The 27684-nt window shown below is 39.8% G+C and overlaps 1 protein-coding gene across 15 annotated transcripts in view; it reads left to right on the forward strand.

The window, feature by feature from the left end:
* The window catches only part of LOC137129742 (rho GTPase-activating protein 23-like), an 86327-nt gene that overhangs the window by 44421 nt on the left and 14222 nt on the right, over nucleotides 1-27684 (forward strand). For 5 of the 15 annotated variants that reach the window (XM_067508952.1, XM_067508951.1, XM_067508960.1 and 2 more), the window contains exons 2-8: nucleotides 14206-14397; nucleotides 15286-15316; nucleotides 18094-18189; nucleotides 20546-20624; nucleotides 20727-20787; nucleotides 21412-22825; nucleotides 25854-26018. In XM_067508952.1, coding sequence (XP_067365053.1) covers nucleotides 14206-14397; nucleotides 15286-15316; nucleotides 18094-18189; nucleotides 20546-20624; nucleotides 20727-20787; nucleotides 21412-22825; nucleotides 25854-26018 — 2038 coding nt within the window. Of the gene's footprint in view, nucleotides 1-8795; nucleotides 12840-13217; nucleotides 13241-14205; nucleotides 14398-15285; nucleotides 15317-18093; nucleotides 18190-20545; nucleotides 20625-20726; nucleotides 20788-21411; nucleotides 22826-25853; nucleotides 26019-27684 lie in introns of those variants that run through there. The other 10 variants (XM_067508947.1, XM_067508953.1, XM_067508949.1 and 7 more) reach the window with 10 other exon arrangements.

Here is a 27684-nt window from a genome sequence, read left to right on the forward strand (position 1 = left end):
AGCCAATGGAGAGAAGCTAGTGAAGGTGAAATATGATCTCTCTTGCTAGTTCCAGTCAGCACTCTTGCTGCAGCATTTTGGATTAATTGCAGGCTCTTTAGGGAGTTACTGGGGCATCCTGAAAGTAGGGAACTACAGTAGTACAACCTAGAAGTAACAAATGCATGGACTAGTTTTTCTGCATCACTTTGAGACTGGGTGCTTATAATTTTGGCCGTTGTGAAATGTTCCGTAGGTGGAAGAAGGCTGTTTTAAACCAACCTAGTGCAGCTCCTTTAATCCCAATTTCATTTTTCCAGTCTCTGTAATAAAATGTTATGATCAATGGTATCAAATGCGGCACTAAGATCTAACAGAACAAGTATAGAGATGAGTCCATTATCTGAGGCCATGAGAAGATCGTTGGTGACTTTTACCAGTGCTGTTTCTGTACTATGATGACCTCTAAATCCTGAGAGAAAGTCTTCATACAAATTATTCCCGTTAAGGTGGTCACATAATTGTTTTGGAAATACTTTTTCAAGATTTTTAGAAATAAAGGGGAGATTAGATATTGATCTGCAATTGGCTAAAACACCTAATACAAACATATTTATTAAGCGTAAAGCTTCCTTGAGCAGCTTAGTTGGAATAGGGTCTAGCAGACAGGTTGTTGGTTTAGATGAGGTAATAATTGAAGTTAGCTCAGAGAGATCTATGGGTAAAAAGCAGTCTAACAGGGATTTGGGGCCTTATCGATGACTCTAGCACTGTTGTACATGAAGATCTATCTGTAATTTTTGGGGGGAGGATCTGGTGAATTCGTTCTCTAATAGCTACAATTTTATTCATAAAGAAAGTCATGAAGTCATTGCTGCTTAGAGTTAAGGGAATAGTAGGCTCAACAGACCTATGGCTCTATGAACAACCGGGGGTTGTTCATGTTTTCTTCTATTAATGATGAATAATATGTTTTTCTGGCATCATGGAGAGCTTTTTTGTACATTTATAAAAACGTTTTTTTAGGCTAAATGAGATTTTTCTAAATTTCTGGAACGCCACTTCCTTTCTAACTTTGGTGTTGTGTGTTTGCGAACTATACCACGAAGACCACCCCTTCTGGTTTACCGCCTTCCTTTTTAGAGGGGCAACCCTATCAAGTATTTTTCGTAGTGAGGCTGCAAAATTATCAACAAGATAATCAACTTGTGCAGGAATAACATTAAGGTGGCTACTTTCTATTGTATTGGCATATGGTGAAGCAAATGATGAAAAAATTATTTCTTTGAATTTGTTTACAGCGTTTTCACTTAAGCTACTGCTATAATATAATATATATTATATATATTATATTATAATATATATTTTTCCCTAACTGGTGTCCATTATTCAAATATTATTAGAAAATGGTCAGACAGAAGAAAGTTGTGAGGAAATATTGTTAAATTATCCGCTCCAATTTTATATGTAAGGACAAGGTCTAACGTGTGACTAAATCAGAAAATTCAATGAAAAACTCTGAATAAGGGACTGGAGGACGGTACATGATAACAAATAATAGTGGTTTTTGAGTTTTCCAGTTTGGGTGTGAAAGGCTAAGAGTAAGGCTCTCAAATGAGTTATAACTATGTTTAGGTCTAGGAATTATTGATAAGCTACAATGGATCGTAGTCTTAACTTTTATTAGGTTATCATGATTAACTCCTCTTGTTGTCGTTTTTAGTTTATGTAATTTAGTTGGTCGGGGAACAGACAGTCTCTATAGGTATGTGGGAGTTGTGGGGGGGTGACGGTTGTAAGGACACTGCAGAAAGGCGTGTAGGACTGGATCTCTGCATCCTAGGCTCAACTCTGGATAATCATTCTTTTGGTTGTTTAATAAAACCAGCCATATTTCTGGATAAGAAAGCTGCACCATCTAAAGTAGGATGGATGCCATCTCTCCTAATCAGCCTAGGTTTTCCCCAAAAACGTTTCCAATTGTCTCTGTAGCCCACATCATTTGCTGGACACCACGTAGACAGCAAGTGGTTGAATGACGATGAGTTTGATGGGTTTATTTGAAAACATAATCCCATGCAAAATTATTAAAATGGCTAGGCCATTGTCCAATGTTATTATGTGAGGTGTAGTTAAGCTTGCACGCGATTACATTGAAAATATGCAGAAAAGTGCAAACTAAATACTAAACCTAGTACGATGACAATGTACATTTAGCTAGTACACCTATTTCATCATCAAAAGCAAAATAAATAAATGTAACTCTCATAGTGATAGGACTTGGTTATTTCTGTAAGAGAGTGCCGTCTCAAACTCCCATTAGAGCCCATTATAACAGAGGTCCAGAAATTCTCCTCAAATCACAAACGGGGGCTGTTTTAAAATTGCCAACACACCTTCATTTCATGGAGTATCTCTCCAAATAAAGTACATCATCATGTTTGGTGAACCCTTTTGCCGCTTACAGTTTTTACATTTTTTTCAATAGGACTAACAATAATAAGAATCATGAATCAGCAGGCAGGCAGCAGTCATTGTCATGGTAACAGTCAAAGCTGCATCAGATCAGCCTCAGAGATTTGTCCAAACAATTTACCTGACTTTTTCCCTACAATGGGTTTATGTTGAGGTCTCCCTACAGTGGACACACACACAAGATCACACACAGACAGGAAACACACTTTCAAAATAAAAGCCTTTCATCAATTTTTTTTCTATTTTTAGCATTTAAATGCTAAAATGAGTTTGTGGTGAAGTCTCCCTACACTGGACACACACACAACCACATGCACAGACAGGAAACATACTTTCAAATTAAAATCCCTTTTTAACCTTTTTCAGTTTTTCAGGATTGAAATGGTCCTTTCATTTAAAATGATTTACTTCTACATTTTTTCTTTACACTATTACCACAACTTTTTACTTTGCTTCTTCCTTAGTTTCTTTTCACTTTAAATATCAACCTTTTACTTATTTACTTTTTCCTCTGTTGCTTTCTGTTTTTTTTGTTTGTTTGTTTTTTTTAGTTTTCTACTTTTCTTGGACTTTTGTTTTATTTCTCTCTTATTGTCATCTTGTTTATTTCTCCTTTTGTTCGCATTCATCTCTCTTGAGCTTTTCAAAGCTTTCGCATTTGGCTCCGCGTTTGTGGCTTTGAATGTGCAAACACCTTTGCTCTTGGCAGCTTCCTGGCAGTCGGCGTCTACTGGGCGACTTAATGGCTCTCCCACGTAATTTCCTCGTAAATTGCCTTTTCCAGTTTGTTAAGCTCTTTAAAACAACTAGGTTGACTAAAGTGCTATACAGGTTAAAAAAATAAAATAAGAAGTAAACAATACCATAAAACATGTGCAATGAACAGATAATAATAAATAACAGACGGAATAAAATAATGAACAGATAAAATAATAAATTAATGTCAACTCAGACTGTGTCAAAGGCCAATGAAAACAAGTGGGCAGTCTCAAACTCCCATTGGAGGTCATCATAACAGAGGTCCAGGTCTCCTCAAATCACAAACGGGGGCTGTTTTAAAATCATCACCACACCTTCATTTTATGGAGTATCTTCAAATACAGTACATCACCGTGTTTGGTGAACCTTTTTGCCGCTTACAGTTTTTTAATTTTTTGATAGGACCAATACTTTTGCATATTTTCAACATTTTGTGAGGCAAAGTCTCAGCACTTTCACAGCCTGTCTTCTGCATTTGGTTCACGAATCAGCAGGCAGGCAGCAGTCATTGTCATGGTAACAGACAAAGCTGCATCAGATCATGTGATCAGCCTCTGAGCTGTGTCAACACAGTTTACCTTAGTTTTTCCCTAAAATGGGTTTATGTTGAAGTCTCCCTACAGTGGACACACACACAACCACACTCAGGAAACGCACTTTCAAAATAGCCTTCCATCATACTTTTTTCTATTTTTAGCATCAAAGGCCATTGAAAACAAGTGAGTTTTAAGAAGGGATTAAAAAACAGGCAAGGATGAGGCCTGTTTGATCTGCAAGGGCAACTCATTCCATAATTGTGGAGCATTACTGAGCTTACGTTTAGTTTTTGGAGGGACAACAGAAGGAGCTAGTCAGCTGATCTAAGCAACTGTGGTGGAACATATGGATGCATAAGCTCAAAGAGGCACAAAGGGGCAGCCCCATTTAAACATTTAAAGACAAATAGAAGTTTAAAATGGATCCTAAATTGTTCAGGCAGCCAGTGAAGTGAAGATAAAATTATATATCATATTTTAGATTTTTGAAATTAGGAGCATCCTTTCTGAAAGTGATGCCGAAAAACTAGTCCATGCATTTGTTACTTCTAGGTCTACTGTAATTCCCTACTTTCAGGATGCCCCAGTAGCTACCTAAAGAACTTGCAATTAATCCAAAATGCTGCAGCAAGAGTGCTGACTGGAACTAGCAAGAGAGATCATATTTTACCTTCACTAGCTTCTCTCCATTGGCTTCCCATTAAATTTAGAATAGAATTTAAAACCTGTCTCCCTCTCTCTGTCCCTCTCTGCAGGCGTCCCTGGGCTTTGAATCTGTGTGTTTTCTTTGTGCAGCTACTGGTCCTACCAACCTGCCCGATGTTTTGTTGTTGCTTTGTTGCTTTTTTTTCTTTTCTCTCTTCCCTTTCCACTCACCCCAACCGGTCGAGGCAGATGGCCGTCCACCCTGAGCCTGGTTCTGCTGGAGGTTTCTTCCGTTAAAGGGAATTTATCCTCTACACTGTTGCTTAGGGCTTGCTCAAGGGGGAATTGTTGGGTTATCTCTATAAATCTTTATAATTTTGACTTTATTCTGTAAAGTGCCGTGAGATGACTTTGTTATGAATTGGCTATATAAATAAAGTTGAATTGAATTGAATTGAATTGAATTGAGTGCCGGTTAAAAGACATGCTGCAGCATTTTGGACTAGCTGCAGTCGAGAGACTGACGACTGACTTATGCTAAGATAAAGTGCATTTCAGTATTCCAGCCTGTTGGTAAGGCATGAATTACGGTTTCAAAGTGCTGCTTCCTAAGAATTGGCTTGACTCTGGCCAGCTACCTCAGGTGAAAGAAACTAGACTTGACCACAGACCAGATCTGGCTTTCAAGCTATAGGTCAGTATCCATTTTAAACCCGAGGTTAATAATTTCAGATTTGGCGTATTCAGCCAAGGGTCCCATGTCTACAGGCGCGGTCCCAATGGATGAGTTACTTCCCAACACAATAACCTCAGTCTTTGAGTTTTTAAAATGTAAAAAGTTAAGAGCTATCCAAGCCTTAATGTCCTATAAAAGGTCCAGTAGTGAAGTGAAAGAGAAGCCATTCTTCTTATAACATAGATCTGACAGTCATCAAAATGGCAGTGAAACAAAATGCCTTGCCTAAGGATGGAGCCCAGGGGCAGCAAATACAAAGAAAAGAGGATAGGACTTAAAATAGAGCCTTGTGGGACCCCACTGGACAGAGGAGCAGAAGAAGACTTGAAGTCTCCCAATTGGACACAAAAAGCTCTATTCAGGTAGGACCTGAACCAATTCAGAGCTAAGCCCTTTATACCAACCCACTGTTCTATGTGGGAGATTAAGATATCATGGTTCACTTTGTCAAAGACAGCAGTTAAATCAAGTAATACAAAGACCACACAGTCACCAGAATCAGAGGCTAAAATAAATGACATTAAGCACACGCAAAAGAACGGATACTGTGTTTCATTCTAAAACCAGATAGGAAAGCCTCAAGTAGGTTGTGCTCATTTAAAAATGCTATTATCTGACTATAAGCAATTTTCTCTAAAATCTTTGATAGGAAAGGCAATCTGGAGATAGGTCTAAAATTCACAAGAACATGTGGATCAAGCCCAGGTTTCTTGATAAAAGGCTGAACTATGGCATCACCACCTCAGAGGTTAGACTGCTTTTGCAGGTTAGACTGACAGAGGTTAGAATTCTTTTGCAGTCTAACCTCTAAGGTGGTCGGGAGGAAGGAGCATCACAAGGTGAACCCGAGGGCTTCAAATGATCAACAATCTCCTTAACCTGAAACAAGGTGACATCTCAAACTGATGAAAGACAGCAGAGAATAAAGGGGGGATTGATGGGTCAAAAGTCGCCAGAGAGATTTGGGCCCTTGCCATAGAGACCTTACTAATAAAAAAAGTTTAGAAAGTTTTCACAAGATTCATTAGAGGACTCAAAGTAGACAGTCTGAGGAGCATTAAGACATTTGTCTAACGAGTAAAACATTACTCGGGGTTTTTGGCGGTTTGCAATAACAATATTACCAATGTCTTTTCTTTTAGCTTCTTTTACTATATACTGGTAAAGATGCCAACAATCTCTCAACATTTGAAAGGAGTAGTAGTTTATCCCTTTTCCACCTGCGTTCAACTATGCTGCACTCCCGCCTCACAGCATGAGTCTCAGCATTCAGCAAGGGCTCAGATTTGGCTTTAGGCTGCCTAGTTTTAAGTAGGGCCACTGCGTCCAATACAGTCTGGCAGGTCACGTGAAAGCAGGTGCTGAGTTCCTCTGTATAATTGCCCATGGACTCAGGGATGACGTAGCTCTGACTGAAACGGACTAAAAACTAAACGGCAGTGGAGGGGTGGATAACACAAGAGAGCTGAGCAGGAGCATGACTTTTAACCCCGTTACAAGGCAAGAAGGTGTTAAAAACCACAGGCATATGATCTGAGAATACAGCGTCACAAACCTCCAGATTAAAAACATGCAGGCCATATGATAAAAGCAGATCTAATGTGTGTCCACGCTCTTGCGTGGGTCCAGACACAGACTGCACCAAATTAAAAGAGTCAATTACATTTAAAAAAGTCATAAACCATAGATTTGTCTGGGCAACATATTTGGGCATGACCTTAGCCAGGAAGTCAGCAAAGTCTTTTATAAAATCCGGATACTATTTTGGTGGTCTATAGATCACCGCACATAGCACAGGGTGAGAACAGCCAAGCTCGACAAAATAAAGTTCGAAGCTGCTGAAAGTGATAGCACGGTGAGTTAAAGTAATAACAATCGGGAGGCAAGAGTTCTGTAAATACGCTGGACTCACGGGCATTTGTCCACGTCTCAGTCACACAGAAAAAGTCCAATCCACTGGATACAAAGTAATCATTAAGGAAAAAAGTTTTTTTCCAGCGATCTGGGTTTCACTAGGCTAAATCTGGTGGGAGCTCATACTGTGGTCAGTAGTACAGGAGTGCTACAGGGAACTGTGCTTTCTCTGGTCATTTTCAGACTGTACGTGTTAGACTTCCAATACAACTCGCAGTCCTGTCACCAGCAAAAGTTTGTGGAAGACACTGATAATTTGGCTTGTATCAAGAGTTTACAAGAGGAGAAATACAGGAAGCGGATCCAGGACTTCATCTCTTGGTGTGACTCCAATCACCTGCACCTCAACACCACGACCAAAGAGATGGTGGTTGACTTCAGAGGCCTAGGCCTCAACTGGACCCTGTGACCATCAACAGCGAATGTGTGGAGGTTGAAAAGTGTTACAAATACCTGGGAGTGCAGCTGGATGATAAACTGGACGGACACTGTGTGCAGGAGAGGACTTAGTCGCCTATATTTCCTCAGAGGGCTGGCGTCCTTCAACATCTCCAAAAAGCTGCTGCAGATGTTCTATCAGAGCGCCCAGGTGCGCTGAGGAGGCAGCATCAAGAAGAAGGACGCTTCACGTCTGGATAAGCTGGTGAGGAACGTGGGCTTTGTAGTGGGCACAGAGTTGGACTGCCTGTCATCTGTGGCAGCTTCAGTGACAGGCTGCTGTGAGCACACTGAGCACAATGCCACTATGGACCAACCTGGTCACTAAACACACGTTTTCAGTGGTAGGAGAAACCAGAGCATCCAAAGGAAACCTACACAAACATGGGGAAAAGATACGAACTCGACACAGAAAGGCCCTGCACCTGTCCAGGGATTGCACTGGGGAGCTTCTTGCTGTGAACCACTTTTCCACCATGCTGCCCATTAATAGCCTACCTGCTTCAAATAGGCTACTGACCATGCTTTTTCAAAAGTACAATTTAATTTATGTTTTGACATGACATGAAATTTTAAATTAAACAATTATATAATATGCAATTTATTAATAATAAATGAGGGACAAATATGCTAAACATAAATTAACATTTGATGATTTTTTTTAAATATAAAAAAATGAGCAAGCTAAATTAATTAAAAAACAAATTAGAATTTATTTTTATTTTAAAAACATTTGTAGAATGGCAACAAGAATATCTGATAAAATACTGTATTTTTAAATCATAAAATACACACTCAGCTGGGTAAATACACACATAGCTGCAGCTGCAATTTTTTTACTACAGTATTTCATATGTGCTGATTCAACTATTTGATCATTCTGGACACTAGTGCTTGAAGCTGTGCTGTGTTCTAAAAGCAGTTTCTGTTATTTATTTGTACATCTGTATCAATGAAAGTAAATGCTTAGTACAGAAACGCCTTTCTGTATGACAGTTAAACAGCAGTTTCCTCTACAATGATCATAAAGCAGCTGTATCAATTTCTCTAAATCAGTTTAAAACTAAACACTATCATCTTTGTGAATTACGGATTAACTTTAGCACCGTTGGATAGATTGATTTACTTTTAGCTGTAGCTGTAAATGGTCTGCCCTCATATAGTGCTTTTCTGTAACACTTACTACGTGTAGTCAATACAAGTGGACCCAGAGGGAGAGACAGAACCGAGTAATTGGGAAGGTTAGAGTGATTTATTGGGAAAGTTATGCTGCACAGGTAGAAATGGGGGGAAAGGGGAGTGCAGGCCGAGAGCGATGACCGAGGAGGGAGAGTCCAGTCAGAGGAGCTTCGAGACCTGGTGCAGGAGGGAGTGATGGGGCGGCGAGTTGTAAGAGGAGGATGGGTGGTAGCCGTGGAAATAGGTGCCGTGGAGATGAGGAGTTGAGGAGGATGACAGGGCGCTGCAGGGCAGCCGGAGGTTCTGTAGGTGGGGAGACACAATGAACGAATAAGAAATTCCGCTAGTGGTTTCATTAAGAGGCCTAGTGTTCTCAAGTACCGTGGAGGTTACTGAGACGATCTGGCGCTAGCGATGGGGAAAGCTGGGTATAAATACAAGGAGCTACAGTTAAAAACAATCAGGGTTAATGGGAAACAAGAAGCTAAAGAAACTAACTGAGAAGTGGTGCTGAGGGTTAACAAAATAAAAGCCAGGAGCAGAACGTAAAACTAAACAAACAAACAAAAAAGTCCTAAAACGGCGACTGTGACACTTTTCTACCTCGTCAGTACCCAAAGCACTTCATTTCTGTACATACAACAACATAGACTAAATCACACAATCTACATACATCACATACTCTCTGAGCTGTTATTGTGAGAGTTTTACATGTTGAATATGTACACTGATATACTAATTTTCTCAGCTTTTTACTTGCTTTTTGTGGTGCTGCCAGTAAAGTAAGAATTTAAGTATAGTCACTTCCTGTTTTTACACATTGTGTTGTCGCTAAAGGACTGTTCACTGATTAACCATAGCATTTATTTTACTTAAGTAAAGGATCTTTCTCTTCAGGGATTACTTATTGAGATGTAACATGTGCTGTATCACACAAGCACCCCTTCCTCTAAATCAAATATCTAGCTAACGTTAACTAATTCTACATTTAACCTATCTTAGCTCTGCTAGCTTAGCAGTTGGCAGTTATCAATAGCTTCTCTGTCTTCTTTTGTTTCTCCTTCTCTCACTTGCTCAGTGTGTCCCCTCTTTAGTTTTTCATCTGCTTCCCTTATTGATAACGGAATTGATATCTGTAATAAGTGTAAACTTTTTGCAGCTTTGGAGGTGAGGCTCACGGAATTGGAAGCCTGGCTATGTACCATGAAAATAATCCAGCTAGTAGCTGGTGTGGATCGACCTGGCATAACCCCCAGTGTGTAACTGGGGGTATACACCAGTATAACCCAATACTGGTGTGTAACTTAGCCAAGACAGTTTTGGACTCATATTTTTCTCTGAATAATATGGAAATATTATGTCTACATCTAACCAATGTAGACATGTAGAGGCGTATGTCATCAGTCAACCTCTGGCTGTCTAGGTGGTTTCCAGCAAACGATGAGGGCTGGAAGCCGTTTGGGGAAAACCTGGGATGAGTAGGAGAGTTGGCATCCATCCAACTTTAGATGGTGTAGCTCTCTTTTTCACAAATATATAGTCAACCAAAAAAGTATAACAATCCAGAGTTGAGCCCAGGATGTGGAGATCCAGTCCTATACACCTCTCTGTAGTGTCCTTACAGCTGTCAACTCCCAAACACCTAGAGAGACTGTGTCTGTTACCTGACCAACTAAATTACATAAACTAAAGAACACAATAGAAGTTAATGTAAAGTTAAAAAATGTTAACATTACTCCTTGTACAGAAAAAAAAAACAATGCAATGAATGTGGATTATTGAATATCAGAGCTCTCTTATCTAAATCTGTTAGTGAATGATTTGATAAGCTCATCAACTTGATTTAGAAATTTGGCTGCAGCAGGAAGAATATGTCAGTCAAAATGAGTCCACCACCCTAAGTGATATTAATTATCACGTTCCTAGAAGCAAAGGCTGAAGTGGAGGAGTAGCTACAATTCTTCACTCAAGTTTACTAATCAGCTTTAAAAAACACAAATCCATTTCTATTAGTTATTGTGCACTGCCCTCTAGTTCCTCAATAAGAGTTTTGACCCTCAATAAGGGTCAATAAGAACTTTGTTAAAAAGTCTAATTTTCTCAAACATCACCACTAACAGTTCTTTAACTTCTGAACATGAATGGTTCTTCTGAACATGGCTTCTCTTGCCTAATTCTTGCTGCCAGAGACCTGGCAGCGCTTCCTCTCACATAGCTGAGCCACATTTGGCTTGAAGGAGGAAGCAGTTGAGACCCTCAGTATGGCTTGAAGATAATCGTCAGTAACTCTGGACCTGTACTTGGACTTACTGAAGTTATAGAAAAACTTTTTGCACAAATATGTGCTCCCAAAAAGGCACAGGCTCAGGGGAGCTGGGGGTCAATTTTCTCAAAAATTGCCAAAGCGTGTCTGCTTTTCCACTCACCTCCCTGAACTTGGCTTTGAGGTCAGAGTTGCACTGAAGGTCAATGAGCTCCATTTGAGGCACAGGAGGGGCATCTTGCAAGTTAAAGAAGAAGGGGTCATGTCTTTCATGATGGCATGAACATCATAACATTTGTAGGTGGTAGAAAGTACCAGGATAGCGAGCGCAAAAAAAGGCGACTGCCACCGGGCTGTCAAATCAGCTGGGACAGTGGGAAACCATTATTTGTTTATTATATCAAACAATGGGATGCAGCCATGGAGGCATTATTTACTGGCTTTTATTTTCTGAAATAACCCTATGGATTCAGCGGTACGTCCTACCCAACACTGAATTTCCGTTGACTATATAACCGACCTGGGTAAGCCACCTGATGAGGCTCCAGCCTGACTCTGAAGTGGGACGGCGGGCGGGAGCGGGCTGAATGGCCCCATTGTAGGTCCACACCCCTTAGTGACATCGTCAACGGAACATCAGTGTTGGTTGTTAACGCCGGTAACATTGATTTCATCTGGCTCAAAGTCAAACATGCTCACTTCAAACGCAGTAACAAGTAGTAGTACTATGACAGCTATGTGTTGCTACACTGGCGCCTCCATAATTGTGCAATGTTTCTCTGCTTGCATCAAGCCTCAAGCATGCCTACAACACGTAAAGGACGGGATGTCCCACAATTTCTTACTTCTAAACAAAAACTGAAGTCCTAGTATTTGGGCCTAAAAATCTCTGAATTATGCTTTCCAACCATATTGTTACACTAGATGACATAATTATGGCCTCCAATACTACTGCAAGGAACCTTGGAGTTATTTTTGACCAGGATTTTTCCTTTACCCCGTATATAAAACAAATCTCTAAAACAACAGCCTTTTTCCACCCACAGAACATTGCCAAAATTAGGAGCATGTTGTCTCAAACTGATGCCGAAAATCTAGTCCATGCATTTGCATTTGCAATTGATCCAAAATGCTGCAGCAAGAGTGCTGACTGGACTAAGCAAGAGAGCTCGTATTTCACCTTTACTAGCTTCTCTACATTGACTTCCCATAAAATCTAGACTAAAATTTAAAACCCTGCTCCTTACATATAAAGCTCTAAACGGTCAAGCTCTGTAATATATAAAATACGTTATAGTTCCACATAGTAGACCAATTCGATCTCAGAATGCATGCCTACTTGTGGTTTCTACAATTTCCAAAGGTAGAATGGGAGGCTGAGATTTTAGCTATTCTAGCTATATATATATATAGCTCCTCTCTTGTGGAACCAGCTCCAAGTTCAGATTTGGGAAGCAGAGTCCCTTGCTACTTAAGTACTTTTAAGTTTAGGCTTAAAACCTTCCTCCTTGATAAAGCTTAGAGTTAGTTATAGTCATGCTGCTTTAGGCTTAGACTGCTGGGAGACGCACCCTTCGATGTACTGAGCTGTTTTTCTCCTCTTGTCCCTCTCTCCTCTCCTCTCACCTCACAATTGTCACCACTGTACGACATTACCTTTGTGTTCTTTCTCCCGCATTTGTCTTTGTCTTTCTCTGTCTCCCTCTCTCTGTCCCTTTCTGCAAGTCTCCTGGCTTTGGAGCTGTGTATTTTCCAGTGTGCAGCAATTTGTCCTACCAACCTGCCCAACGTTTTGTTGTTGCTTTTTGTTGCTCTTTTGTTTTGTCTCTCCAGTTTCCACTCATCCCAACCGGTTAAGGTTGGGATGAACAGATGGCTGCCCACCCTTACCCTGGTTCTGCTGGAGGTTTCTTATGTAAAGGGAGTTTTTCCTCTCCACTGTTGCCTAGGGTTTGCTTTGAGGAATTGTTGGGTTTTCGCTATACGTCTTCATATACATCTTGAGTTTATTCTGTAGAGTACCTTGAGATGCGTTTGTTGTGAATAATTGAAAAATTGCTTCTATAGGCTTAGACTGCTGGGGAATGCACCCCCATTGCACTGTGCCCCTTTCCTCTCCCCTTAGCTCTCTCCTCTCCTCTCACCCTACATCCATATGTCACCACTTTATGACGTGTTTTCTTTTACTTGTAGTTGTTTTTCTCCCTCTTTGTCTTCCCCTCTCTGTACCTTTCTGCAGGTATCTCCTTTTGATGAAATGCTCAAAAACTGTACTTAAGTAAAAGTACAAATAAAGAATAATATACTCTAGTAAAGGTAGCCAGTGAAATTTCTAAAAAAATTCTGAAGCTAAGTACGTATGTGATTTATTTTTTAAATAAAGTATTAAATATAAAAGTAGTTGACTTTTTTCCTGACTTTCCATTTCTGCTTCATGTTTGCCAGGGACATTAAGTAATTAATGGTATTAAAGATCTGATGGTCTTTTAGTTTTATTTCTAAACTACTCATATCAAGTGAGAAGAGGTAGGCAACACCAAGTTCAAGTTCAGAAAGCCAAAGAGTAAAAGTTCTGCTTACTAGCTCACTTTGAGTACTGCTAGTATTTAAAATAAGTATCTTAAATAAGACCATGGAAAGAGAAAATAAAAAAATTGGCTTATGATCAAATGTGTAAGGTGATGTGATTGTAACAAAACTTTAATTTGAAATGCAGTGGAGTAAAAAGTAGAGATACTTTTTGTAGCCACAATGAAATCTACTTAAGTACAGATATGTGAAAATTTTACTTACGTACAGTAACAAAGTAATTGTACTTTGTAAATTTCCACCACTGCTTCTTCTTGCTTTTTTTTCTCTCTGCACATGTCATGACAAGATGTCTTCATAAACAGTTTTTTACAAAAACACCTTGTTACATGCTTATAAAAATGCGGTTTCCAGGAATGTTTGAGCTACAAAACTGTATATGTTAAAATACAGTTTCCTCTTTAAAAAGAGGAAGTCCTGGAAAAATTCCTGTCATTGGTGGAATTTTGCTCCTGTTTTTTCTAGACAGAGTCCTTATTGAATTGGTCACATACACCCACTTGCATTTCTTTTAACTATGAATGAATTGTGCACAGTTGCACACACAAATTCAGGAAAGACACCTGGAATGATTGAGATGACTTGAGATGTACATGAGATACAATTCACTTGGTAAAATTATGTTATTTCCTACCAAGAAGAAAATGGAACGTAATTGTTGAAAACATTTTCTGCTTTGTTCTTCTCAATAGGCTAAAGGGCAGAGAGATGGAATGGTGTTGTCCAGTGAGAACAGACGTCGGCCGATGTCATCAGGTGAGGTGGAGGGTGTGTCATGGCAGGGTCTGCGGACCATTTTCCTCAAGAAGAACTCACAGGGATTCGGCTTCACTTTGCGCCACTTCATCGTCTATCCGCCAGAGTCCTCCCTTCACAGCCTCAAAGTAAGTGGGTTGATCCTGATTGTTACTAGCAGATATGTTTAGAACTCATAGACTTAATCAATTAAATAAGCACAAAGAGGCCTATCTTCCATATTTTTGCCTAAGAGACAAACCACTTTCATCAAAATATCTGCATCATCCACTGCCTACTGTTGATGATTAATGTTGGATAGCTAGCTAACATTAGCTAGTTAGCACTAATATTTGCTTTGACAATGAAGAATTTCTTTTCCTTCACCTCAATTACTGCGGCATTGTTTGACCGATCTAAATTAAAAATATATAGCATTGTCTGTACTACAGTCCAGACCAGAGGAAAAAAGAAGCGGGGCTGATGTTACCAGTGTAGTGAATGAGAATAATAAAATGGTAATACTTGATTTTACCAATTTAGTTTTTCTGGAGAGAACCATTTACTTTGGGAATAATCATTGAAAAAAACAGGAATGTCCTTATAAAGTCCCTTAAATACTAGATTTATTTTCTTGATTTGTGTGCTGGCCTGCATACTGACTTTTGCTCATTTTTGCATGTTCAACTGTTCAACTAAACACAACTTCAAGTGTTTATTATTTGCATTTAGCCTGTAAATTGCCCCTTCAATACACATATAACTGTAGACATGTGCTAATGTCACCCATGTGGGAGGCAAATTTTGCACAGTTGCAGAGTTCAGTCTATGTGTAGAGAGTCCTTTGTGTGTTCAGTCCCGGTTGAGAATGAGCTAACTCACCAAACCAGGCAGACAGACAGATCTATAGGGAATCGGTAAGCGAGTAACAGACAACTATTTACACTGTAAATCAGTCAGTCAATCAAATTGGGTTGAACTAGGCTGTGCAGCTCCCCTTTTAGTCCTCTAACACCTTCCTTGTGTTTGTCCCAAAGGATGAAGAAAACGGAAATGCACTTGGAAAAGGTACATTTTTCATTTTTTTCTGCTGATTTTATCTGAAAATCACTATGTGACATGTCTTTTGGAAATCCCTCAGATACAGGGCAAAATAAAGGTTTTCATCCACTGCCCACTGTTGTTGATTAATGTTAGATAGCTAACTAACATTAGCTAGTTAGCACTAATATTTGCTTTGACAATGAAGAATTTATTTTCCTTCACCTCAATAACTGCAGCACTGTTTGACCGATCTAAATTAAACATAAACAGCATTGTCTGTACTTCTGTCCGTTTTCATCATGGGCTAGTTTAAAGGGAGGGATTCATATATGCAGTTATCTACAAAGTTGTGCATCGGAAGGTATTTGTGTTTTGAATGACTGTGTTAGGGTATATATAATGCAAGAAGTATGAGACAGGATTGTATCGAGGCACAGATCTGAGGAAGTGTACAGAAAAATGTCTGCAGCATTGAAAGGTCCCAAGGGAAAGCAACCAGAAGGGGACACAAGCCAGTGTCTTCTTGAGCCAGTCCCAAGTCGGGATAAATGTAGAGGGTTGTGTCAGAAAGGGCATCCAACGTAAAACGCAATGACTGCCACCGGTGTTGTTGACCTACAGGGCGCTGGTGGAAATCGGGCTACTGTTGGTCGAAGAAGGAGCGGAGGAAGGTATGTTCATAGGCAGAGAGAGAATAGAGGAGAAAAGGTAGCAAGGCTAGAGGCTTAGGAGCAGGGTTCAAGTTGTTTTACCATGAGTCAGATAGGAAGAGAAATGGATTAGGACTTATCCTGAAAGAGGAGTTTGTGAGGAATGTTCAAGAGGTGAAAATAGTGTCAGTTAGGTTGATGAGTCTGAAGCTGGAAATTGAAGGCGTGATGTTCAATGTTGTGAGTGGTTATGCCCCACAGGAGGATGTGAAAAAGATCAGTGACTCCAAAATGTTGGTAGGAAAGAGTATAGCCAGACAGGACGTGCAGCAGGTTAGTGTGATTAAAGATAAGAATGTAAATGTATTGACAGGTGCCAGGAGTGTGATGGGAAGATGGAAGGAGAATTTTGAAAAGTTGATGAACGAGGAAAATGAAAATTAACGAAGAGTAGAAGAGGTGACTGATGTGGAGCAGGAAGTAGCAAAGATTAGTAAAAGTGAAGTGAGGAGGACATTGAAGAGGATGAAGAGTGGAAAGGCAGTTGTGGAGGTATGGAAGTGTCTAGGAGAGGTGGCAGTAGAGTTTCTGACTAGTTTATTTAACAAGATCTTGGAGAGTGAGAGGATGCTGAGGACTGGAGAAGTGTACTGGCACCGATTTTTAAGAACAAAGGAGATGTGCAGAGCTGTGGCAACTACAGAGAATTAAAGCTGATGAGCCAAACATTGAACTTGTGGGAAAGAGTAGTGGAAGCTCGGCTAAGGGCAGAGGTGAACATTTGTGAGCAGCAATATGGTTTATGCCTAAAAAGAGAACAACAGATGCAGTAGTTGCTTTGAGGATGATGAAGAAGTACAAAGAAAGTCATAAGGAGTTGCATTGTGTATTTGTAGATTTAGAGAAAGTGTATGACAGGGTGCAGAGAGAGGAGCTGTGGTATTGTATGAGGACGTCTGGAGCGGCAGAGAAGTATGTTAGAGTGGTGCAGGACATGTATTAGAGCTGTAAGACCAGTGAGGTGTGCTGTAGGTGCAGCTGGATCTACATCAAGGATCAGCTCTTAGCCCCTTTTTGTTGGCTCTGGTCAAGTCCACCCTGATTTCATTAGACTGTTAGTGACGCAACATTCTTCCTTTTTCCAATTTTCACCATTTCATTCTCTGCTCTGTCTTAGTCATTTTACACAAAACCACCCTGCATTGTCTGGCTAAACTCACGCCTTCAGTACTTTGCAGTCACTAATCTCTTTCAGGTTACAATGTCGACACAAAATGTAGTCCACCAGATTGCTTCTACCTCTGCTCTTATACGTCACCCTATATTCCTGCCTCTTCTGGAAGGAAGTATTCTCTACAGCTATTTCCATCCTTTTTGCAAAGTCTACCACCATCTGTCTTTCTGCTTACCTGTCTGCATACCAAACCTGCCCATCACATTCTCATCACCTCTGTTCCCTTCACCAACATGTCTATTGAAATCTGCACTCTCGCCTTTGGGGATGCTTTACATCACTTCATCTAACTCAATCCAGAATTTCTCCTTCTCTTCTTACTCACATCCTACCTGTGGGGCATAACCACCAACAACATTGAACCTTACACCTTTAATTTCCAACTTTGATACTTTACTTCTAGAACAGTACTTACGATCTCATCTTTCAGGCTACTTCTTACTCCATTTCTCCTCCCATCCACACCATGATAAAACAACTGGAACCTGCAACCAAGTCATGATCCAGACTTGGGACTGGCACAAGAAGACACTGGATCTGATCGTTGTGGTTGCATAGGATTACAAGGACCCAAAATTTCTACTTAGAATAAATGGAAATTTAAAAGGTCGGTGCTGCGGTTCTGTGGTGTCTAAAGTGTTTTTTGTGCTCCACAGCTCCACAGTCACGTGACTAAAAACTATGAATAATGAATTGTTAATCTTGAATGAATCATATCACTGTTTTGTTTATACACCTTTAACAAATTTAAATGTATTGTAGTCAATATGTTTTCTTTTATAGTGCACAAATGTTGATTGTGTGAGCGCTTTTGTTTCTACATGGAGGTGGTGCTGATTCAACATTGTGGGTTTTGTTGATATCCAAGTGTGGTTTGCTTACTTTTGTTCCTGTATCTGTGTGTGGGTGTGTTAAAGCAGGTTCTCAGCAGTCTTGTTTGGAGCCAATGGACACCATCTTTGTGAAAAGTGTCAAAGAACATGGCCCTGCCCAACAAGCTGGACTATGTTCAGGTAGAAGAACACACCCACACACAAACACACGCGCACATGCACGCACGCACACACACACAAACGAAAGTAGACAGACAGCAACTCATTCAATTATTACAATAAAATTATTGTTGTGGATTGCATAGTTATTATCTTGTAACTTGTGCGTGCATGTTATGTTCTGAGGTTAGATTATATTTTCAAACCTTGTTATATCGCTGCTCCTTTCCCAGTTGCAGTTTGAGATGTGTGCACACAATTTATGAAAAAGTGGCCATAATTGGTGTCCTTTTTACTGCTGTTCAGTGTTTTATATTAAAGAAAATTTTAAATCACCAGCTGGTATTTATGAATGGCTTTGCAAATGGTAGCCTGCACTTAGGGATGCTGCTCTATGCTGCAATGCTGCTGCTGGCTGCCATTTCTTGCTGCGAAAGCTATCCTGGGGTTTGTTGCCAATTTATCTGGCAGCAACTGATGCATACTGCCAGTTTTGTTGCTGTATAAAATGCCATTTTGCAGAGCAGCAACATTCCGTGTGCTGGAGTGGCATTTACTAATGGGGTGTAAAATGTAAAATGTAGTTCAAACAGGTATTAAATCATCAGATGAGCAAAGATGGGGAAAGGAGTTATTTTGTCACTTTTTGGCTTTTGATACTCCTTTGTAAGCTACAGTTGTCTTAAGACCCTTCTCAGCTTAGTTCTGCATAGACATTTGTATCGAAAGTCATATAAATTTAAGTGACAAATTTATGTCAGGTCTGTAACATTCCTGCTTGTCAATTTTGTTCCCTGTTTAGTTTCCAAACTAAACAGTTTCAGTAAGGCAGTACTCATTCACCAGGCGTCACTAAGGCACTTACTCATCCTCAAGCAACAGTAGTGAATCCTACTGCCTGTGGATGCAACAACTTAATTAGAAGCAGCTTGAATAAGAAGCAGTGTAAGGTGCTTTGATTGTCAATAGGTAGAAAAGCGCTATATAAATTCAGACCATTTATTCATTGCCTTCTGATTTACCCCATTTATAAACTATCGTTAATTCATTCAGAAATACAGCACATCAAATATAATCCACACATCAAAAAAGTTTCCTACAAAATATTTTCAGTTGAATGAAGAATGTCAGAAGAATGTAATTTTTAGGAAACACTGTTTGCTCTTTTAAATAACGTTACTCAATACTATCTTATAGTATCAATCTGTATCAATCTATCTAGTACAAAAATACACTACATAAAATAGCTGAAATGACACCAAATTCACGTGCTTACATGTGTATAGTGACCACACATTTACATATATGTGCTGTTAACACTGAAATTCACATGAACCTACAAATACAGCAAGTGTAGTGGGAGACCAACATCACACCTTTTTGAAGATGAATTTATACTAAAAATAAAGAACCTTCCTTGTCATTTGGAAATGGCATAGCGACAAATCGGATATGAATCCAACATTTGATTTTTAAGTTGTCTCAAAAACCCAAACGAATGAGCGGAGGAATGTAAATAAAATTGGTTTATGAACAACACTGGCATAAGGAGGAGATCACGACACTTAGAGCAGCTACAGTAACTGCTTCAGTTCAGAATGCACTCTCAGCATCTCAAGTTAACAATATTAGCTTATAATAAATAATGAATTATACTGAATGTATAAGCCAACCAAAGGTTTCCTTAGTTTTTGTTTTTTGTTTTAGGTAGTATGTGTTGGGTATTGTGAACTGTACTGTATTGTGTGTTGTGTGTTGTGTGTTGTGTTATGTTTCTGCGTACTGATGATGTCATTAGTGACATATCATATAGCTTTAATTCATTGATGGTTGCCTTTGTAGTTTATCTTTTAGTTTACCTTTAAAGTTTGTTGTCCAGTGGTCAAGTGAAATAATGCAATGCAAAGGGGTTTGTTACAAGAGATACTGTTCAGCTCAGCTACTGAAGGGAGCAGACGTGACATGGTAGCTGGAGCAGAGGAACTGACTACAAAGTGGTGTGGGCCACAACAAGGTAGAAGAGAAAGGTTCAGTGTGTAGTTATGGAGGCACACGGTTTCTTACAGAGTTCTGCGAGTACTCTGAGTTCAACCATACCTTGAGAATCTTGTTTGATGAAGCTGTTTGTGAACGTGCTTGTGAGATTACTGTTGAATTGATCCGTCATTGGCTAAGTTGAGAAGCAAGTACAATAAACATTCAATGTTCGTCATACAACGATCTCCAGAGTTAAGTATTTGTTGAAGATTCAGATTGGAGTAAGGTCGCCTCTACACTGAATATGACCAGAATCAACTGACTTTTAGTGGATAATGAATTACACCGAAAATGGTCAAAATCAAAAAGTATGGAAAATTGTTTTTTGTGTGTAATCCAGGGGACAGGCTGGTGAAGGTGAATGGGAAAATCATTCTCGGGAAAACCTACTCTCAGGTGATTGCACTCATCCAAAATAGGTAGGAAACTAATGTTTATATATTCCATGTTATGTTCACATCTGATTTGTTATTAGCTTTGAGTAAGCTTTGAGTTTTCAGTATGTTGATCTTTTTTTATAGTGAAAACATTTTGGAGCTAACAATTATGCCGAAAGATGAGGATGTGTTGCAGTTGGTAAGTGTGAGTATTGTTCTTCTTCTGTTTTCTCTTCTTTCCTACCCTTCGCCTTGATATTTTATAAATCAGTTAACTTGGTGGCATGAAATCCAACACAGACTACCATCAAAATCAGAGTACATATGTTAATCATTTACTGTAAAGATGTTTGGTTTTTAGCCATTTCTGTTAAAAAGCAAAACAAAGCCATTGATATTACTCACACTTGTTGTCACTGTCCATTTTTATCTTTGACCTAGTAAAAGTGGTGGTGACATTTAAGTCATGCGACTTAAGTTTAAGCTTCAAAAATCATAAAATGCACTTAAATCTTCTTATGATTGCAGTTTGCTTTGATGTTTTCTCCTTGACTTAGATTTTTGCATGACCTGTACCTCACTTGTAAGCCGCTTTGGATAAAAGCATCTGCCAAATGACTAAATGTAAATGTAAAATGAAAGACACATATAAGCATCGTAAACATCAGTTAAAAGGGTTGCCACAACAGCCACACCAAGGGCTCAGAAAGTTGCTCCATAGTGCACACTGCTTCTGCCTCCCTTTTCCCTAGCTGTCCCTTCCATCTGTTTTTTTAATCCAGGTTTATGTTTTAATTGTACCCTAAACCATAACCCTTCCTGTCCTCAGGTGTACTCCCAGGATGCCTACCTAAAAGGCAATGAGCCATATTTAGGTGAGGCCCAGAACCTCCCTGACCCTCCGTCTCTCTGTTACCATTCAACGAAGCCCAGTTCCACAGCCCGTCTGGCTAGCCAAAGCATACAGAGTCCCCTGGACACAGGGCAGTGCCGACCTGATCCATCACTTGTAGACGACCGCCTCCCTGCTGCCTCTAACCCCACTTCTGAAGATTCCAATGGTCATTTTGCCCCAGCAGGGTGGCATCGTGGCCGTTCTTGTTCAGCCATTAATGCTCTGGACTTTCACTTTTCTAACCACAATGCTGCCATTGTCTGTGCAACTTTGCCTCCACCAAGGAAGAGCAGGCTTCCAGCTTCTGTACACAGTCATACTGATGCCCTTTGCCAACAGGCTCTTTCACACTGGTACTACAGCCAGACTGAAGCCGCAGAACGAATGCCCTCCCGCGACCTGAGTACTTCTCAGGATCATTTAGTGGAGCTAGGATTGGGATTGGCACCCAAACCTACTTTCTCTATGTCCACAGCCTCTGCAGAACAGCATAGAAAAGAAATTCTACTAAACCAACAAGCCACAGCTTCTAATGATTGCTATTGGATGGGGGTCTTGAGTGGCATATCAGGAACAGGAAGAAGGTCATGCTCAGAGAGCTTGCTGGCAGCCTACGCTGAGTACGAGCACAACTATGGGCGTTCTGTGGAAATGCTGGCCCAGGCCTCAGCACTGGTCTCACCACGTTATGAACAGACTTCACAAAGCCCCCAAGTGACAAAAATGAGCAAGCAGAAAGACCAGAAATCTTCAGGTGGGCAACAGCATAAATCAATTACTTCCCCCATCACAACCTCCTCCTCCCAATCCACAATAATGGACACTACAAATTCTATCTCAGGACAGCAGGTAGCTGAACCCCAAACAAGACGAATAAAGGAAGACGAGCCGGTAGGCTACAAAAGCTACAGTCCCTCTTTCTCCCACAAAGCTATCCACCTTGTCCATCAGGCCCACTCCATCAGAGAGCCAAGCTACAGTGGCCCCAACCCCAGCAGCTGGAGCAGCACTACAGATATTGAGGGGGGAGTGGTACCCAGGCTTCAGTCCACCCTGGCCTTTTCTGGCTTGGAGGAAGAGAGATCCCAGTTAGATGAGAGCAGGGAGGTCATATCCCCAAATCAAGAGGTGGTCCTCAGGCAGCAGCCTCCTTCAAATCGCCGAAAACCCACTCAGGCTCTTCAACATCCCAACTACACTACACCTGTAGAGTCAACTGAGCCCTCTGTTTTGACACCTTCACCAGGGAACGCCTCTCTTGTCTCTAGCAGGACTGGCCCCAACAGCAGGACCAATGGTAGCCTAGCAGAGCATGCATATGACTCCTTGTCCTCTATTCCCTTCATAGGTTAGTGATTTTTCCTTTGTAAGACTTCACATAGCTTCCTACCCCAGTAATGTCGTAATAATGTTGTAGAACCTAATGTATTCAACATCCATTAGTTAATACTCTACATGGGTGTACAATTAGTTTCAGAAAATGAAATATAGCTGGTACAGATTTTTAGCAGTTTTTCAATATACCATCATTTATAAGAGTTTTTAAAAATACGCCTTTTATATCTGTGTGCATTAGCATTTTTGTATGTTTATGAGGTCAACAGTGGCACAGGAGGTAGAGCAGTCATCTACCAAACCACCGATTGTTGGTTCGATCCCCGGTTCCTTCGATCACATGCCAAAGTGCCCTTGAGCAAAACACTGAACCCCAACGTAGTTTCTCCTTGTGAGTGTTGGCCAGCTGCATAGCAGCTATCGGTGTGTGTAAGTGCGAATGGGTGAATGAGAAGCAGTGTAAAACTGTTATATAAATGCAGACCATTTATACCTGTCACCTTATGTTATATACTCTTAACCATAATACTTGCAGCCTCAGTACATTGAGTGTACACAATCTTTGTTCAACAAACATTTCTCAGAAACATTATACTACAGCACAAAATAATGTCATAGGTTCAGTCAACCAGAAAATTATGTCAGTTTTGAAGGGTAATTTGACTCTAGACTTAAGCTTTCTGAAGTAGAAATAGTCATTATTGCAATAAGAAAATAGACAGTGTAATCCACCACCACCACTAATCATATAGTCTGCCAAAAGAACCTATTACCTAAAGGTAATATATTACCAGTTACTAGTAATAAGTAAAATGTCTGTAATATACATTTATTTACAGGTACTTTCCCCAAAAACAACTTGTTAAAATCTTACTTTTCTTGTTACCACTCAGCAAAGTTTGATTTCTAATCTGACATGTAATATTCATAGTTGTTGCAAGTCAGTATTAACAGCACTGAGCTATAGTAGCTTGAAAAATGGAAGCAATTTGAAATATTATCATTACTTTGACTTTGTCTGGACAAAATATTTTAAGAACATTTTTCTAACATGTAAACTGTGTGCAGGTAGTGGCCCTGTATTGGATGTGAAAAACACAACCTTAAGCCACATATAACACTTATGAAGACAACACAACTACGTAAAGAACATGGAGCTACACCTAAACAAAGACGAGGAGGCTGTGGCTGCAAAGGATAGTTGTAGTTGTAGCTCTTCAGTGTCAAAACAACTTTAACTGCATTTTTAACGGCTGGCAGCAGGGTACAACAGGGAACTAACAAAGCTTGCGGCTACATATGTGATGGATAAAACTTTGCATTTTTCCACTGTTGACTCTCCATCTTTCAGACCCTTGCTGTTCTGAAAAATAAAATAATAAGTTAATTTTGACAGGGAGTAATAAGTAAAGTAACAATAATTTGAACAGTTACATTTCTTAATTAACAAGCCCAGCACTGTTGTTACTGGTAACTCTAATTACAAGCATTCTGTTATCACAACACTGGGTGACTATTAATCTGAACCGGACATAGGAATAGCAGACAATACTGACATAACCACTGCTGTTATTAATGGAAAAATATTCATGCACACCAAGACACAGACATTTTGGGGAGTTGCAACAGGATATAAGATCTGCAGGTATTCCAGCCAAATTTAAAGCCAGTAGCCGTTTTTATCATTTGCATGCTTGAATCCTGTCAGGCGACTGTGGCGCAGGAAGGTAGAGCAGTTGTCCACCAATGTCCACCAATCTCACAATTGTTGGTTCAATCCCCAGCTCCTCTGGTCACATGTTGAAGTGTCCTTGAGCAAGACACTGAACCCCAACTTAGTTGCTCCCAGTGAGTGTTGGCCAGCTGCATAGCAGCTCCCCCATCGGTGTGTGAGTGTGAATGGGTGAATAAGAAGCAGTGTAAATCGCTTTGAGTGCCAATAGGTAGAAAAGTGCTATATAGGTGCAGACCATTTACCATCCTTAAAAAAATATATCATTAATTTAGAAGTTTAAACTATTCTCTAAACTTGTGAACTGGCCCACCTCAAGTTGGTCTTCCCCCCTGCCTGACAATACTATCAGTGATATTAGCAGTTCTGAAAACAGCCCGAGCTAAGCCTTGCTTTCTTTTTTGTGTCATTTTGACAGTTTGTCAGAACATCTTTGAGGCCAACTGAAAGTCCTTCTCTGTAGCCTTATCACAAAGATGAACACAACTGCAGCCCTTCTGGCCTGGCAGTACCTGTCTGTTGAGACCCCTAACTCGAATCCAAAAGGCCTCTATTTCCTTCTTTGTTATCAGGTATTTCAATATCGGGCATCATTGACTCAAGTTTTAACCAGTAAGAGTATCGACTAATTTTGGGAAGGGAGATAGCTAAGCATTTCTTTAGGAATTTTCTTTCAGAACCAGTAATATGTGGGTCACCAACCCCAGGATCATGCATTTGGCAGCTGTCTGACTTGTAGTGCGTCAATCTCCAGTCCCTATTATTACACCCACAAGGTGTAAATTGACTGTATTATTACTATTGGACACTTATGGATGTTATGTGAACATGGCATTACAGAGCTTTAATCACTCTTTGGGCAAACATTTCAATGGTTTGATCACATAAGTTAACCGGGTAGCAAAAACACTGTACATACTGTAATATACCTTAGTGGAACATTTTCTATTTGTAGTCCCAATCCACAATAATGGACACTATGCATCTACGTATCTAATAATAATAATTATTAGAAATGATTAAAATGACTAATATGAGAAATAAAGAGAAAGTATAAAGTAACTTTCTTCATTATGGAAGTACAGTACCTTCGATGAAATCTTCTTTTAAACAACACTCTGTATTTCACATTTGTCATATGGCTTATTTGCCATAGGTAAATCAGAGGTATACTAATCCCCAGAGTAGCTCTGAGTCATATGTTTTATCAACCAGCCCCCTACCTGTGGAAACACTAAATCTTTTTTGTCTTGTCAGTGTTCCCTCATTTGTCAGGTTTTGTTAGTCACTTCTCATGATGACCTTGCAGATGAACCCACAAGCCCTAGTCCACAAGACCTAGCCTGCTCTGTACCTGCCTGCTCTGTGGTGTCCAGTTCCTTGGCCTCAACTGTGGCCACACTCACTTCAACCTCTGTTTCCCCTATCCTCCCCTCCATCTCTCCTTTTGTCCACCTTCGTTCTCAAGACTGCAGTGAGTCTCATTCACCCCCTCTATAAGGCTTTAGAGATGGCTAAACGAATATAAATTTTAATTTATGTTTAAATTGAAAACCTTGCTGATTTAGTATGTCTATGTCACAAGTAGCTAGACAATGTCTTGTCTCATTGATTTTGTTGTCTGGCATAAGCTTCAAATTGATCTCAAAGGGTTACATTGACATTGTCAATGTAAAAATGTGCGATATATTAATTTCACGGAAAGAAATCTTTTACACATTTACAACTTGATTGTTTACTTTATATGAGATCCTATACACAGAATCACACAACTTCCCTTATAGTCTTAAGTTTGAATATGGTTTTGCAAAGTTTTTTTTAAACTGTTTTTGCAGATGATTATTTTATATACTATAATATTCCTAAGGCTGCCAATATGACACAAATCAGAACCAGAATTAGAACAAATTCAAAATGCAGTTTTGTCATAGTTGCACCCTTAATAATAACAGGTGTCAAATATAAAAAATTTTAAAATATGCAAATCTTTATTTTTTTGTGTGCATTAAGTAAAAGTGACATTGCATGCTGGTTTTTATGTATGTAAAATGTGTCTGAAGCAAAAAATGAAATTTCAAGATATTCCTTTTATGCAGTATGTCAATGATTTACAGTTGGAAACAACAAATCAATGGTTTACCTAATTTTTAGTTTATACATTATGCTACAACCATAAATTCCATAGTTTCATCCTGTGTGTTTTTCCTCTTGTTTTATTACTTACACTTTCAAAATTAACTAAGTGTCTGATTGTCAAAATATAAAAAGATAAACCTATATATATATACATATTGTCATATATGTGAATATAATGCATTTACCTAACATAACATATCCGATGTTAAAACTGAGAGATTTTACCATTTCAAAGTATTAGCTCATTTTGAATTTTATGGCAGCAACACATCTCAAAAAAGTTGTGGTGATGTTTGTGGTGAAACAGGGTGATGTTTACCATTGTGTAGCATCCCCTCTTCTTTAACAACTGTCTGTAAAACTCTGGGAAGTGAGGAGGCCAGTTGCTGGAATGTTGTCCCAGTCTTATCTGATGCAGAATTCTAGCTTCTCAACAGTCCTGGGCCTTTGTTGCCAGATTTTTTGTTTTATGATTCTTGATTGTTTGATGGTGCCTTTCCAGCTGACCACACCATAGGCACTAATGCACCCCTATACGATCAGAGACGCATGCTTTTGAAATGTCCGCTGATAACAAGATGGACGGTCCCCGTTCCTTTCTAGTCTGCAGGTTATGGCGTCCATTGTTTATAAAAAAATTCAAATATTGATTCATCTGGCCCTGTCCCCGGACCGGACAGGGCCTTTCTGTGTGCGTTAGTGACCAGGTCAGGTAGGCCCATAGAGGCGGCAGGCTTGGGCACAAGCAGCTCAGGGCTAACACTCCCATCTAACCACCTGATGCAATTTAGTTATAAACCTTGTGTGTATAATGACAAATTAAACTTAAAAAAAAGTTTTCCACTTTGCCTCAGTCCATTTTAAATGAGCTTTGGCCCAGAGAACAAAGCAGTGTTTCTGGATGGTGTTAACATATGGCTTCTTCTTTGCATGATACAGCTTTAACCTACATTGCACGGGGAACTGTATTCACAGACAGTGATTTCTGGAAGTGTTCCTGAGCC

The sequence above is a fragment of the Channa argus genome, chromosome 7, assembly GCF_033026475.1.
Source record: "Channa argus isolate prfri chromosome 7, Channa argus male v1.0, whole genome shotgun sequence".
In the NCBI taxonomy this organism is placed as follows: Eukaryota; Metazoa; Chordata; class Actinopteri; order Anabantiformes; family Channidae; genus Channa; species Channa argus.